The 12,293-nt window shown below is 38.2% G+C and overlaps 1 protein-coding gene across 2 annotated transcripts in view; it reads left to right on the top strand.

Moving 5' to 3' along the window:
* The window catches only part of gpc6a (glypican 6a), a 145,437-nt gene that overhangs the window by 111,776 nt on the left and 21,368 nt on the right, over window positions 1-12,293 (top strand). The window contains exons 5-7 of one of the 2 annotated variants that reach the window (XM_086181303.1): window positions 1,811-1,941; window positions 4,029-4,172; window positions 6,302-6,331. In XM_086181303.1, coding sequence (XP_086037429.1) covers window positions 1,811-1,941; window positions 4,029-4,172; window positions 6,302-6,331 — 305 coding nt within the window. The remainder of the gene's footprint in view (window positions 1-1,810; window positions 1,942-4,028; window positions 4,173-6,301; window positions 6,332-12,293) is intronic. The other variant, XM_086181310.1, reaches the window with a different exon arrangement.

Here is a 12,293-nt window from a genome sequence, read left to right as displayed (position 1 = left end):
GGTTTGACACTAGTGCCACCATGAGGTTGACATTTTTATCTCAGTAACTTTTGGGTGGATTTGATGTTTGGAGTAAAGGTTCATGCTCTACAGAGGATGCATTAAGACTTTGATACCTTTGCCTTTCATCAAGTTCTACTATCCAGTTAAAATGTCAATTTCTCCATTACTTCAAAGTTCAAATACCAGCACAAGTAGTCCCAGTACCAGTAGCTTTAGCTGTCCAACCAACTCAGGCCAACATGTTAAACTAATCAACATGGGAAAGACTCCTGCTGAAAATGAGTATGTTTCTGGTAGTTTATATTCAATGCACTCTCTTTTCCAAAGTTTGAATCTGTTGAAGCTTGTGGGGGGTGGTGGAAGTTGTGTATTTGTACCAGCAGGAAGTGCAATCATCAAGTTTTTCCCCGGGATGGTGATGCATCAATGGTGGCACAGTGGTGCAGTGGTTAGCTCTTTTTCCTCACAGCCAGAAGGTTCTGGGGTCGAGTCCTGGCTCCATCACAGGATCTTTCTGTGTGGAGTCTCCATGTTCTCCCTGTTCCTGTGTGGGTTCTCTCTGGTTCTCCAGCTTCCTCCCACAGTCCAAAGACATCAAGAGGGGACGAGGCTGATTGATACTCTAAATTGACCGTAGGTGTGACTGTGAGTGTGAATGGTTGTCTGTCTCTATGTGTTGGTCCTGTGATGGACTGGTGACCTGTCCGGGGTGAACCCCGCCCCTCGCCCAAAAGCTGCTGGGATAGGCTCCACCCCCTGTTACCCTTAAGCGGAAGAAAATAGAGTGGAAATGGAATGGGTGATGCCTCAAGATGCTAGTTATGATCACCTGCAATTTACACTGCTATTGTGCCACTGCTGATGGCTCAGTGGATGAGTAGAATTGTAACTGCTGCTGTTAGAGGGAGCAGCCCCCCTCAGAAGGAAGATGCCTTGTTATAACAGCTATCTGTCCTCCCTCTTAACCAGGCTTCACCCATCAAATAAGACCATTAATTAATGACATTTTTATGTGACCATTTTTGAATTAAAGTACAATGCTCTGTCTCTGTAGTTGGCATCTTCCCGTCCGACACAATCAATAGCACACGCTCTCTCTATGAACAGATTAATTTCACATTGCTTTGATGAAAATATGAAATGGTTGTTGGTTGGGTGATCTGTTTTTTTAAATATTGATTCATGCCAAGATTGGATCATATTTTCTGAGAATGACAGGCTGTTTGCTCAGCACGGAGGATGCACTTAAATATAGTATTTGAAAAGCAAATTCAGCGTGTGTCTGATTTAAACTTGGAAGGATTTCTTCAGGTAATTCACAGTGTCACAAGTCTGTGTGTGCTTTTGGTGTCTCATGGGTTTGTGGTTGAAACTAAGATTTAAGTGCTGAATGTCTGAGATGTAATGTGAAAGTAGTTACTTGCATTAAACATGAATTGTTGAATTATAGATAAATATTACAGTAGAATGTTAGATTAATATTACAGTATAAGTTAGTAGGTAGTATTTTTATGTTTAGCAGATATAGAAGAAATTGCTCAGTGTCACACATCCTTCTTTGGAGTTCCTCCAGCTCCATATCTCTCTCTTTTCCCCCTCTTTGTGCGTTTGAGATGAAAGTTCAGGCATGTTCCTTTCGCAACACTTGGTTGTCGTCACATGTGGAGACTTCCTCGCTCCATTCGTGCTAATGCCATATCATATAGAAAATGTGCTTCTAATATTCAATTATAATCAGAACATATTGAAGAAGTTGGAACATTTGAGTCAGGCTGGGAGCTCACGTGTGTCCTCTGTGTTACGACAGATGCTATGTTGCTGGTGGCAGACAGACTGGAGGGACCCTTCAACATTGAAACCGTTATTGAACCAATCGACATCAAGATCTCTGAGGCGATCATGACGCTGCAGGACAACAGCATGCAGTTGTCTGCCAAGGTACATTTGATCATTTGTTTTCTTCTTTAGTTGTTCATCAGTGCTTTGTTTGAGAGTGACGTCCGATCGAGCGGATACATTTTTTTCATTTGCACTGTAACTGAACAAGCATTTTTTTTTTTTTTCAGTATGGTGTAAGCTGACTTTTGGTGAGGTTAGTTTTTTGGGGATGGGGGCGAATGTATCCTTTAGCCTTTGAATAATAAGCCATTTGTGTAAAATACATCAAGAATTATTCAATTCTAGACACAAACAGAAGCTGGAGGTTGTCCTGTTGCAGCCACGTTGGATAATTGATGGTTTACATTAAATAGCTCTTGTAAATCTCAATGGATTTGCTTCATACTTCAGATGATTGTTCAACATGACAGAGTGCTTCATTTGAGGAATGCCAGATCTGAAGTCTATTGCCGTTGTGTTTATTGATTTTTACAAAATCAAATCTTATTGATTTTGGTTTTGTTTTGGTTTTACAACCAAGTTTATCAACCATTTTTAGTCCAGGACCGTATATTCAAATGTAAAAGGTGGAATGACTAGTAAGAGCAGGCCAAACACAAATTCTAATTCACAATCATGTTTTCATACGAACAAAGCAAATAAGCTGACGTGATTTTTTTTTTAAAAAGAACACTGTGAAAACACCCACTCATTGCAAAATAGAACAAAACAACTAATTTCTTCTTCTTTCTTCTTTAGCCCCTTTAGTGAACTCTAAAATTACTGAGCATTCTTTTGATTATATAAACCTGTTTATGCAACATCCTGCTCTTAAAAATCTAGTTACATTTGATCTATCATATTTTGCTCCTTTGTTGTATCTCCCTGCTAGAGTTACAAAGGTCAGCATGAGAATAAGATGTCACATTCTTTCTTATCGCCAGTGTGCTGCAATTTACAACTTTTCCAATAGTCTATGCACTTGAGGCTCCATCCCTGAAATTATGTGCTTGGCTGAAAGATTGCTGCAAGATTACAATCTTTCCAAACATTCACGTTTCATTGTACATCCTTTGCAGCTGCAGTGACCTGTTGAAAATCAGTTTGCTTGTGTGAAGCACAGGATATAAGAATTGTAATCATGATGACAGATTGACAAATATTAGACAAAAGACAGTCCCTTGTCACGATAGCCATGAAACACATTAGAGTGCTCCATCACACACTGGGCTGAGGGCTAGCGGGCCGACCAGAGAGGAATGCTAATGAGCTCTGGTGTTTGGAGGTGTGTTGTTTGGACCCTAATAGCCTGTGGAGACAAAGCCATCTGAAAACAATCTATTCTCACAATGAAGCTCCACGAATTACAAACTGATTAATGCCAGGTTCAAACAGTAATAGTTTAGCGCTGAAAACTTTCTCTTTGCAAGATCCAGTTTATATTTCTCATCACTTACAAAAGTTTGATGTCTTTTATGCCATAATCCTCAAGTTCTAATTGAGCAACACATACCTATTAGATGTACAGTATATTGGTGGTTATAAATATCCTATTTCCTTTTCTAGTGAAAAGCTCATTTGTAATATGGTGTTGTGACAAATTTGTTTTAGCCTTCAAAAAAAAGAAAAAGGCTTTGGCCCTGTAATCTGCTCAAAGAATAAGTTATTTTCCTTTTGAAATCAGACAGTTTTCAAAAATTGTTTTAAATTGCACACACAGTACAGCATATCAGGGCTCCTTCTTTTTGTTTGCCTCCTATATGAACCATCAGTGTGACTTAGGCCCTGACTCTCAGCATTGGTTCCAGGCTGAATGATGCCGTGAACAAATTGACTGAGACTTTTCAAGGGAAAAATGTTAGTTGTCGAGGGGGATTTTTGGGGATCGAAATAAATGTGTATTTGACAGTGTAATAGATGCAAGCCCATTTAGTGCAGATTTCAAGGCTGGTTTTAGCACTTCAGCACTGCAATAAAGATCTACCAGCTTACAATTATGAGGAAATTGTGTGTTTATAGTGCAAACCAGTGAAATTTCCTCAAGATAATTTCATTTAAATTGACCGGGCTGTTTTATTTATTCGCTGCTGTAATCACTGTCTCCTCTTCTCTGTCATCATTTTTTCTCCGTCTTCCCCTCATTTTAGGTTTTTCAAGGGTGTGGCCAACCAAAACCTTCAGGGATAGGCAGGTCTACTCGTGGCATTTCAGATGTGTTCAGTGCTCGTTTCAGACCCTACACCCCTGAGCAAAGGCCCACCACAGCAGCGGGGACAAGCCTGGACAGACTGGTATGTAGTGAGAGTAGTAGACGTATTGGACATACATGTAAGGAGACACGTAGACATACATAGTCATATTTATAATAAACTATGACTGATTTGCATTAACTGTGGTGAAAGATGAACCATAATTGACATTATAGAGACATCAAAAGAAAAGCTCATGGAGAGGTGACTGAACAGTCAATACTTCCCTAAAATAAATCTCTAATTGTTGGGTTTCCTTTCACATTGAAGCCAAAACAAGACAGAAACAGTCAATACATGATGTCTTTATCGAAAAAGGAAATTCTAGCGGTGTTAAATACTTTAACAGCTCAACAGATTTTCTGAACAGAACAGAAGCGTTGACATATTTTTGGCAGAGGCAGACTCGATGAAGATATGCTGAGCTTCGGGCCGATTTACCAGGGCTCAAGTCCAAAGGCAAGGAAAAAAAAACTTGCAAAGAGTTGTTAGAAATAGTTCCCGTGGAGGTTGTCCTTATAGACCCCAGGTTTGTGTCCTGCACTGGCACAGGGATATTCACAATACACTCATATTCCGTATTACGCATATTATTAAGGCTGTATACCCCGATTAGAAAGCTTTCATTGAGAAGAGGGGGCTTCTTCTCTTTTGCAGCCCGTCTGCAGTTCTCTCTGTCAGGTGTGCAAAAGTTTGACCTCTTGCTCTAAAATTGTTACCATAAAATTCAACCAACATATTTTCCAAATTTGATACGAAACAGAAAAATCAGTCTTGGATTAAAAAAAAAGAGTAAATCATCCACTATACCACCCACATGCCACTGAAACACACTGTGTGTGTGTGTGTGTGTGTGTGTGTGTGTGTGTGTGTGTGTGTGTGTGTGTGTGTGTGTGTGTGTGTGTGTGTTTTCTGTTGTGGGATCCAGCTAATAGCCTCAGAACCCCAAATTCAAATCTTCCCATAGGTAACTGACATCTCAGGATCTCCTCTAACTGTATTAAATTGTGTCATCCGTATCATGTGATACCATAAGCAGTGTTATTTATGTGTGTTTCTGCACTGTCACACATTATAATTTGTTAAAAGAGGGACTGGAATTTCACATAGATTGAGAGAGGAGATGATCACAGTACAACAACTTATGATAGAATGTATCCTACTACTTCTAATTATAATACATACTGTAATTGTGCAGCCACATAGGGAATTATCCTCTTAACAGCTTGTACAGCTTTTAATAGATTTCAGTGGAATAAAAACTACAACGTCTATCTTTGTATCAGCCGTTTGTCATGTGGCCAACTATTAAACAAATGTTTATTTGTGTAATTCCCTTTGCCATTGAGGAATTATCTAAATGCAGTGCTGTTCATTTCAATAAAAGAGAGGGTTGATTAATCACACTCTTAACACATTGTTTGAAGGGATTACAATGGAAAGTTACAAGCAAAGAATCAGATTAAAGATGGTATTGAGGATGTCCTTATACCTACACCGTGTACATCCTTTAATCTGATTCTTTCAGTTTGAAAAACTGAACGTACCAAACCTCACTCTTCGCCTCACAACAAAAGGGACTGTGAAAGTTAAAAAAATAAGTTGTGCTGTAAGGCGAAACCAAGGTAAGGAGAAACTTACAGATTTCTGTCTCTTTAATAATACATTTTTTATGCTTTCTGTCAAACCTCTTGTAAAAAAAAAAATAAATAGAAAAGAAAAAAAATCCGCTCAGAAAAGTTAGTTTGTTTGTGTGTGACAAGTATTTCAAGTTGTTTTAGTCTTTTCAACTGAAACTTTTTAGTTTCTGCATTTCCTTTGTGAGAAAAGTATGTTTGAATACTAAAATATATTTTTGCTTCATCCAAAATGGCATTCACACAAAGCTGCAGCTATTTATCTAAGCAATGATCATTTGGTGTTAGCAGAAACTGATTTCCCAATAAAAATTAAAAAAAAAAAAAATAATAACCTTGAAAATGTTTAGAGTTGCTAGGTGAATCTCAAAAGTGAGATGAGGCCAGAATATTTCAGGAGCACCATTTATCATTCAACGTTTTGCTTCACTAACAAACAGACTTTCTTTTGCTCCTGTTCTGTCTCTCTTAGTTTCTCCATTTCTCCGATGTCCAATTAAATCTCTGTCTTCTTCATTTCTCTGCTGCCTCCAGAGGGTTGTCTGGCGGACAATGCAACACAGTGTAAGCCTTCCATTCCTCCTTCTTACTTTCACTAAGTCATCTGTCTTGTCGAGTTTTAATCAACCTATTCCAATTCCTCACATTAGTCTGAGTTGATATTGATTGCTTGTTTGTGACACGGCTATTTAATTACATTGGTTGAATTATTTGGGTGCTTTTTCTTAGAAGTGACCTATGAACATGATGTCAATCTTTCAAGCTATCGTTCTTTCCTTCGCTCTGACTTTCTTATTTATTTGTCACAGCTGGAAGGTTGTGCATGTTATAAATTCTGGATGTTCTGTTTGGGTTTCTTCAAGTTTTTCTTAATCCCAGACATGCATAGTGATGAGTACATTTTGACTATGTGATTATCAATCTTACTACCCAGGACTTCATGGATCGTTTATTTTGAGATCTCAAATGTTTGCATTGGTTTGAAAGCAGAGATTTCCTTATTTTTTTAACCTGATTTAGAATGATAGATAGATCAAACAAGCGATAGCCCCACTCGAAAACACACCTTTCTTTATCTTTCATTTTACTCTAAATGGGACCATAAACTCTTCAGGAAAATAATAACTGAGGTTATGTATCAATTTCGAAGAAGTCTTGAGTGCATTGCTGATGGACGCTGGATTTTTTTATTTTTTTTTTCAGTTTTCTTGAAGATATTTGCCCTCTTATCCAAGAGGCTTCCTCAGCTCTGACTAACTAGTGGGTGGTTGCAGGCTTTTATCTCTGTGAGTGTGGGAGTCTTTTCCAAGTCATTTCATGTGTCACATATGAGCTGTGAGTTTCAGAGGGGTCCATAGGGCCAGGAGGGTCCAAGTGTAAAGGCCCCCTCCTCAATTCATCTACTTCAAACTCACTCCAGTTTGATGTAGATGGCTCGTTTTTCAAACCATTTGTCTTCCCCAACTAAGTTGCATACCTCACTGTCCTCACAGGGATGTCCCTTCTCCTTCAGGTGGACAGCAGAGTCTTGACCTGAGGTGGTGGCTCTCCTGTGTTGTGCCATCCATTGGTGTAGAGGTTGTTTTGTTCCCCTGATCTATACATTCATAAAATCCTGGTTGCATTGGGCAGCATGAACTATGTTGCTTAGTTCGTGTCTAGGTATTTTGTCTATAGGGTGGACACTTTTTGAAGTGAACGTGAACGTGGTGTTTGTTGAAGAACCCCCTGAGAAGAACACTCCTGCTACATGAGGAATGACAATGATGTTCTTTTGTTTCTTTTCTTTTGTCTGCTCTGGATCACTTCTTGATCTTGACAAAGGCCCAGCAGGTTTTAAGTGTTTCCCTGATGTGTTTCTCATCTTTTTCCTTCTGCTCGGTCTGCGTGGGTACGTTCTCGGCCTGGCAGTTTAGGGTTCTGATGACCTCAAGCTGGTGCTCTAGTAGGTAGTGAGAGCAGAACAGCAATATTGATCCGTGAGCATGGGGTTTCAGAACACTTGGATGTTAAGGCTTCTATCCTCTCCGGTGTGTCTATCACAGTCCCAGAAGGTGTGTCCAAGGAGTGTGTTTGGAATTCCACACATGGTTTTACATGGACTAAAGAAAATTCTGCCTCACTGATTATGATTCATGAGATGTTGTTGAGCAGACCTTCTGAACAATTTAATCAGTTAAGTCTTTTTTTTTTAAATGATTGCAAACACAGATTAAAGTAAATTGTTTGCATTGTGCTGGATTAAGATGCTTGTCGCTGCAATCACACATGTTGAGAGTTCCAGATTTTCCATGCAGCCCATATGTGATGTGCTTCTTGTGATTATATTCATTTTAATTTACAGCTTCCCACTGTTTCACACCTTAGTGATGGAAATGAAATCAAAGCAGTGTGGCTTTGGTTCAGTTTGTGTTTGCAAATCTGCTTGTAATTAGGATTATTGTCCAAAACAACCAGTAGTCACATAATCACTGAGGGTTTCCAAGCCTGTGCAGTAGAGTCAGTGACAAACAAGTCAACAGCTGCAGGTGTCACACCTCAAATCATACATACAGGTCGAATAATGACTATAACACTTGGATATTATTAGGGCTCTATTATGTTTGTTACAATTGAAATTTACAAAAACGGGATACATTTTTATTTGTGATTAACAAAGATTCTCTCAAGTTCCTGTCAACTGCACCTGAGAGTACCTACTACATGAGCTAGATAAAAAACAGTGAAGCACTTGTGCTCAGCTCACTGCTCCGACTGATTTAAAGCTGTTAAAAGCTGGTCTCTCTTGGATTGCTTGGTTTACTAAAAGACAGTGCTGGCTGATTTATACAAAATACTCCCTTTTGTTAGCGTTCCCTGAGGTAATGAATAGTGATTGCACTTAAAACCAAGCCTTTTTCAGCAAATTAAAAATTAAGTCTTTGTTTATAGATGTTTTCCTTTTCTCCAATTTGATTTAAATAGTATTTGTGATTTCAGATACTCAGTTTTGCAATATAATGTTCACCTGTATACATAATTGTTTTGGTTTTGTTCCTTTAAATCATAAAATGGAGCTAATCCCACACAGGCTGTAACTTAATATTTGAAAAAAAACAACAACAACAACATTTTCATTACCAACCCACTCATACTTCTAAATCTAATCTTTTGGAACAATTGAACTTGTACTGGTGCTTGAGTCAGATTCATTTATTTATCTTCTACCATTTTTTCCTGAACACTAAGTCTTGTCACAGTCCTCCCACTCTTCCAGAAGTTCTTTTTTGGCCAAGAAAAGACACACACACACACACACACTCATATATATATATATATATATATATATATATATATATATATATATATATATATATATACACAGTATATATGGCTGGCGGCACAGTGGTTGGTTCTGGGGTTGAGTCCCGGCTCCAGCACAGGAGCTTTCTGTGTGGAGTCTGCATGTTCTCCCTGTTCCTGTGTGGGTTCTCTCTCTCTCTCTCTCTCTCTCTCTCTCTCTCTCTCTCTCTCTCTCTCTCTCTCTCTCTCTCTCTATATATATATATATATATATATATCACAAATATATATTTATATATATATATATATATATATATATATATATACATATATATACATATATATATACACACACACATACACACACACATATATATATATATATATATATATATATATATATATATATATATATATATATATATATATATATATATATATATATATGTTTGTGTGTGTGTATGTATGTATATTTTTTTCTCAGCCAAAAAGAACTTCCGGAAGAGTGGGAGTAATGTAAATGGTGTCATAGGGAGAAAGCACTATTACACCGTCTCTGAACTCTTAGATCTGGCCAAACAAATCCAACCACAGAAGAGTGACAGTGAAAGTAAATGAAGCTAAAGTGAAGGAAGGTAAATTTACCCTCATTAGAGTGAAAAAAAGGTAATTCTTTGAAATATGTTTTCTGGGCAAAAACAAATCCACCAAAAATAACATGCCAACAACAATAATAATTCAGTATTCAGTTCCTCTTTGAATTCATGGTAAGGTTCTGTTCTAGGGCGTTGCACTGGTTATCAATCCACTATATGCTGTGCAACTCTATTTATCTTCTTTATTCATTTTACCAATCATTAGCAGATGTCTGATTCGACAATTCTGACAGGTATGAGTTTGTTCTCAGACAGTTTGATGTACAGCGTGTCACCGTCATTCTCACCGCTCTGCAAGCGCAAGCAGAAAACATGAGATGGATGTCCTGAGGGAATGTCAGATTTGATTTATTGGACCAGTTTCTAAATATTTTCAATGGGGCATTTGTGGAAATGGGTTTGCAGGGAAAGGAAGTAAACTAGTCATTATTAGTGACCCCAGCAGATGTATTCTAGCATTCTTTAAGGACCTTGCAAATTCAACCATGAAAGAACAAGTATTTACAGATTGTTCTGATTTTCTAGCTCCATTTGATATTTGGCTTGTCCGTTGCTGTAGGCTTCAAACAGCTGAACCTGGAGTTGATAACCTCCATTACTTTTTCCTTTCTGTAGTTTTTGCTCTGTTTGGGACGACAGAGACCAATAAAGCAACTGTGTGTGTGTTTCTATGTAAATTGTTATTTTGGGTGTGTAAATCAAGTTTGTGCATGCATGCAATTTCACAATGATTGAGATTTATGACAGTGAACCGTGTGTTCTCACAGCCTTATAAATCTAAAGAAAAGAATACACGTGCACATTTCTGCTTTGCACACAGTTGTGAATCTACAGAGTTTTATGCCTCTGGCCGCAGGTCTTTCTCCACGCTCCATTTCACATTGATTTAGCAAGGTGCCAAGACCAGGAAACGATCTGGCAATGACCATTTTTCTCAGCAAGGCAAATACAGAGAAATAAATGATTATATTTCTTCAATTAAACATGGTAAACCAGTGTTGATAGGCAGCCTATGTGTACTTTATGGTACATCGGCTCTTTTTATTTATTATTGAGAGGGCTTAAGGATTTCATGAAGATTTAAGGGAAAATTCTGGGATTGTAATTGCATGAAAGGAACCCAGAGAGGAACATCTTTCAACTTCTGTGGCCTCTGAATGGGAGTCAAAATCGTTACATGAAAGCTTACTTCTTTGTTAGTTATTGAGAAATCATCCTGTTCATCCCAACTGTTGACAAAACGACCAAAGGTGAAAAAGGGAATCATGGCTTAATTGGTTAAAACCACAAGTCATGCCATTCAATGATCCAGCTTCATCTCTAATGAAATTCTGGCATGTTCTGCAGATCCGCTCTGCTGCACGTTTCTCTCTTGATAGCCACATTTCTTTGTGTGTGGATCAGCAGGCAAAACAGAACAAGTGCTAAGACCACTTCATCACACTCGCATGCTAATTCAGTATACTGGGCATGCTGAGATAATGTTTAAGCAGTCGTAACAACCCCAGGGCGTGAGAGCTGTTGGGCTTTTTAAATTCAACATTCTGCTGACTTATATTAAGAAACACTTTATGGTGACTGCAACATTTAAATAAAATCACTTTTGGGTGGTGGAGGATGGTAGACAAGATATTCCACTTGAAAAGTTGGGCATAAAAGATAATAAGAGATGTTGATGTAAGAGACATGTAACACGTATTGTGCTGAGGAACACTGCTCTCCTGGTTAATGCTCTATTTTAGCTCTGTGAGACATTCTCAGTGTGGGTGTACTTCAGACATTATTATTATTATAAACTGAGACCCTTTTGAACTGTTTCAATAAAACTGAACCGAAGCACTTTGCACTCAGAACCATAGATTGGTATTCTGCCATCAGAAGTCAACCTTCTTGTGGAAAAGAAAAATCACACTTTCCTCCCCAAACTGGCCAAATGTCCGTAAAGTCTGTTACTGTGTTCATTATGTGCTCCAATGAAACATTCTGAGCAATAATCACACCAGTTTAGCAGGCCATATAATGCTGGCCTCAGGTTCATACTTTTGTTTGGTGTCTATTAGGACAGGTTGATGTGCTTTAATTTTCTGAAAACTGTCCCGATTAGTCAGTTCATTGGAAGTAACATCCAAAGTTCACAGCTCTCCTGCACTTTTAGTATGAATATCACCGCAGTAATCATCTTTGAACCCAAAACGTCACCGTCCCACGTTAGCGGTACTATATGCATGGACATTTATTCTTTTCAAGACCTCCTGCGCTAACATTTTCTATCTTTTTGCCATGAAACCAGTGACTTTGATACGAAAAATTTTGGACATCAGAAAATTTGCAAGCCTTCGCATATTCTGTCAAATTTGATTGATTTTGCATCCGTCTATTGCTGAATCACAGTTTTGTCGCGGGATTGATAGAGGATAAATGAGATCTTTTTCAGGCAGTTCAGATTCATTGTTTTTTACAAGAGAGAGAAAACTCCCTTTGGTGTGGACCAAGACATTAAAATAGTTCAAGAATGGGAAAACTGAAAGTACAGCAGGACCTACGACCTACAAATGATGAGTTTCAAATAATAGGAAGTTGATGATTTT

The sequence above is a fragment of the Aulostomus chinensis genome, chromosome 2, assembly GCF_037954235.1.
Source record: "Aulostomus chinensis isolate RoL2024-O1b breed Wild chromosome 2, RoL_Achi_v1.0, whole genome shotgun sequence".
Lineage (NCBI taxonomy): Eukaryota > Metazoa > Chordata > Actinopteri > Syngnathiformes > Aulostomidae > Aulostomus > Aulostomus chinensis.
The sequence above is the reverse complement of the archived record's forward strand: the minus strand, read 5'-3'. Positions and strand labels throughout refer to the sequence as shown.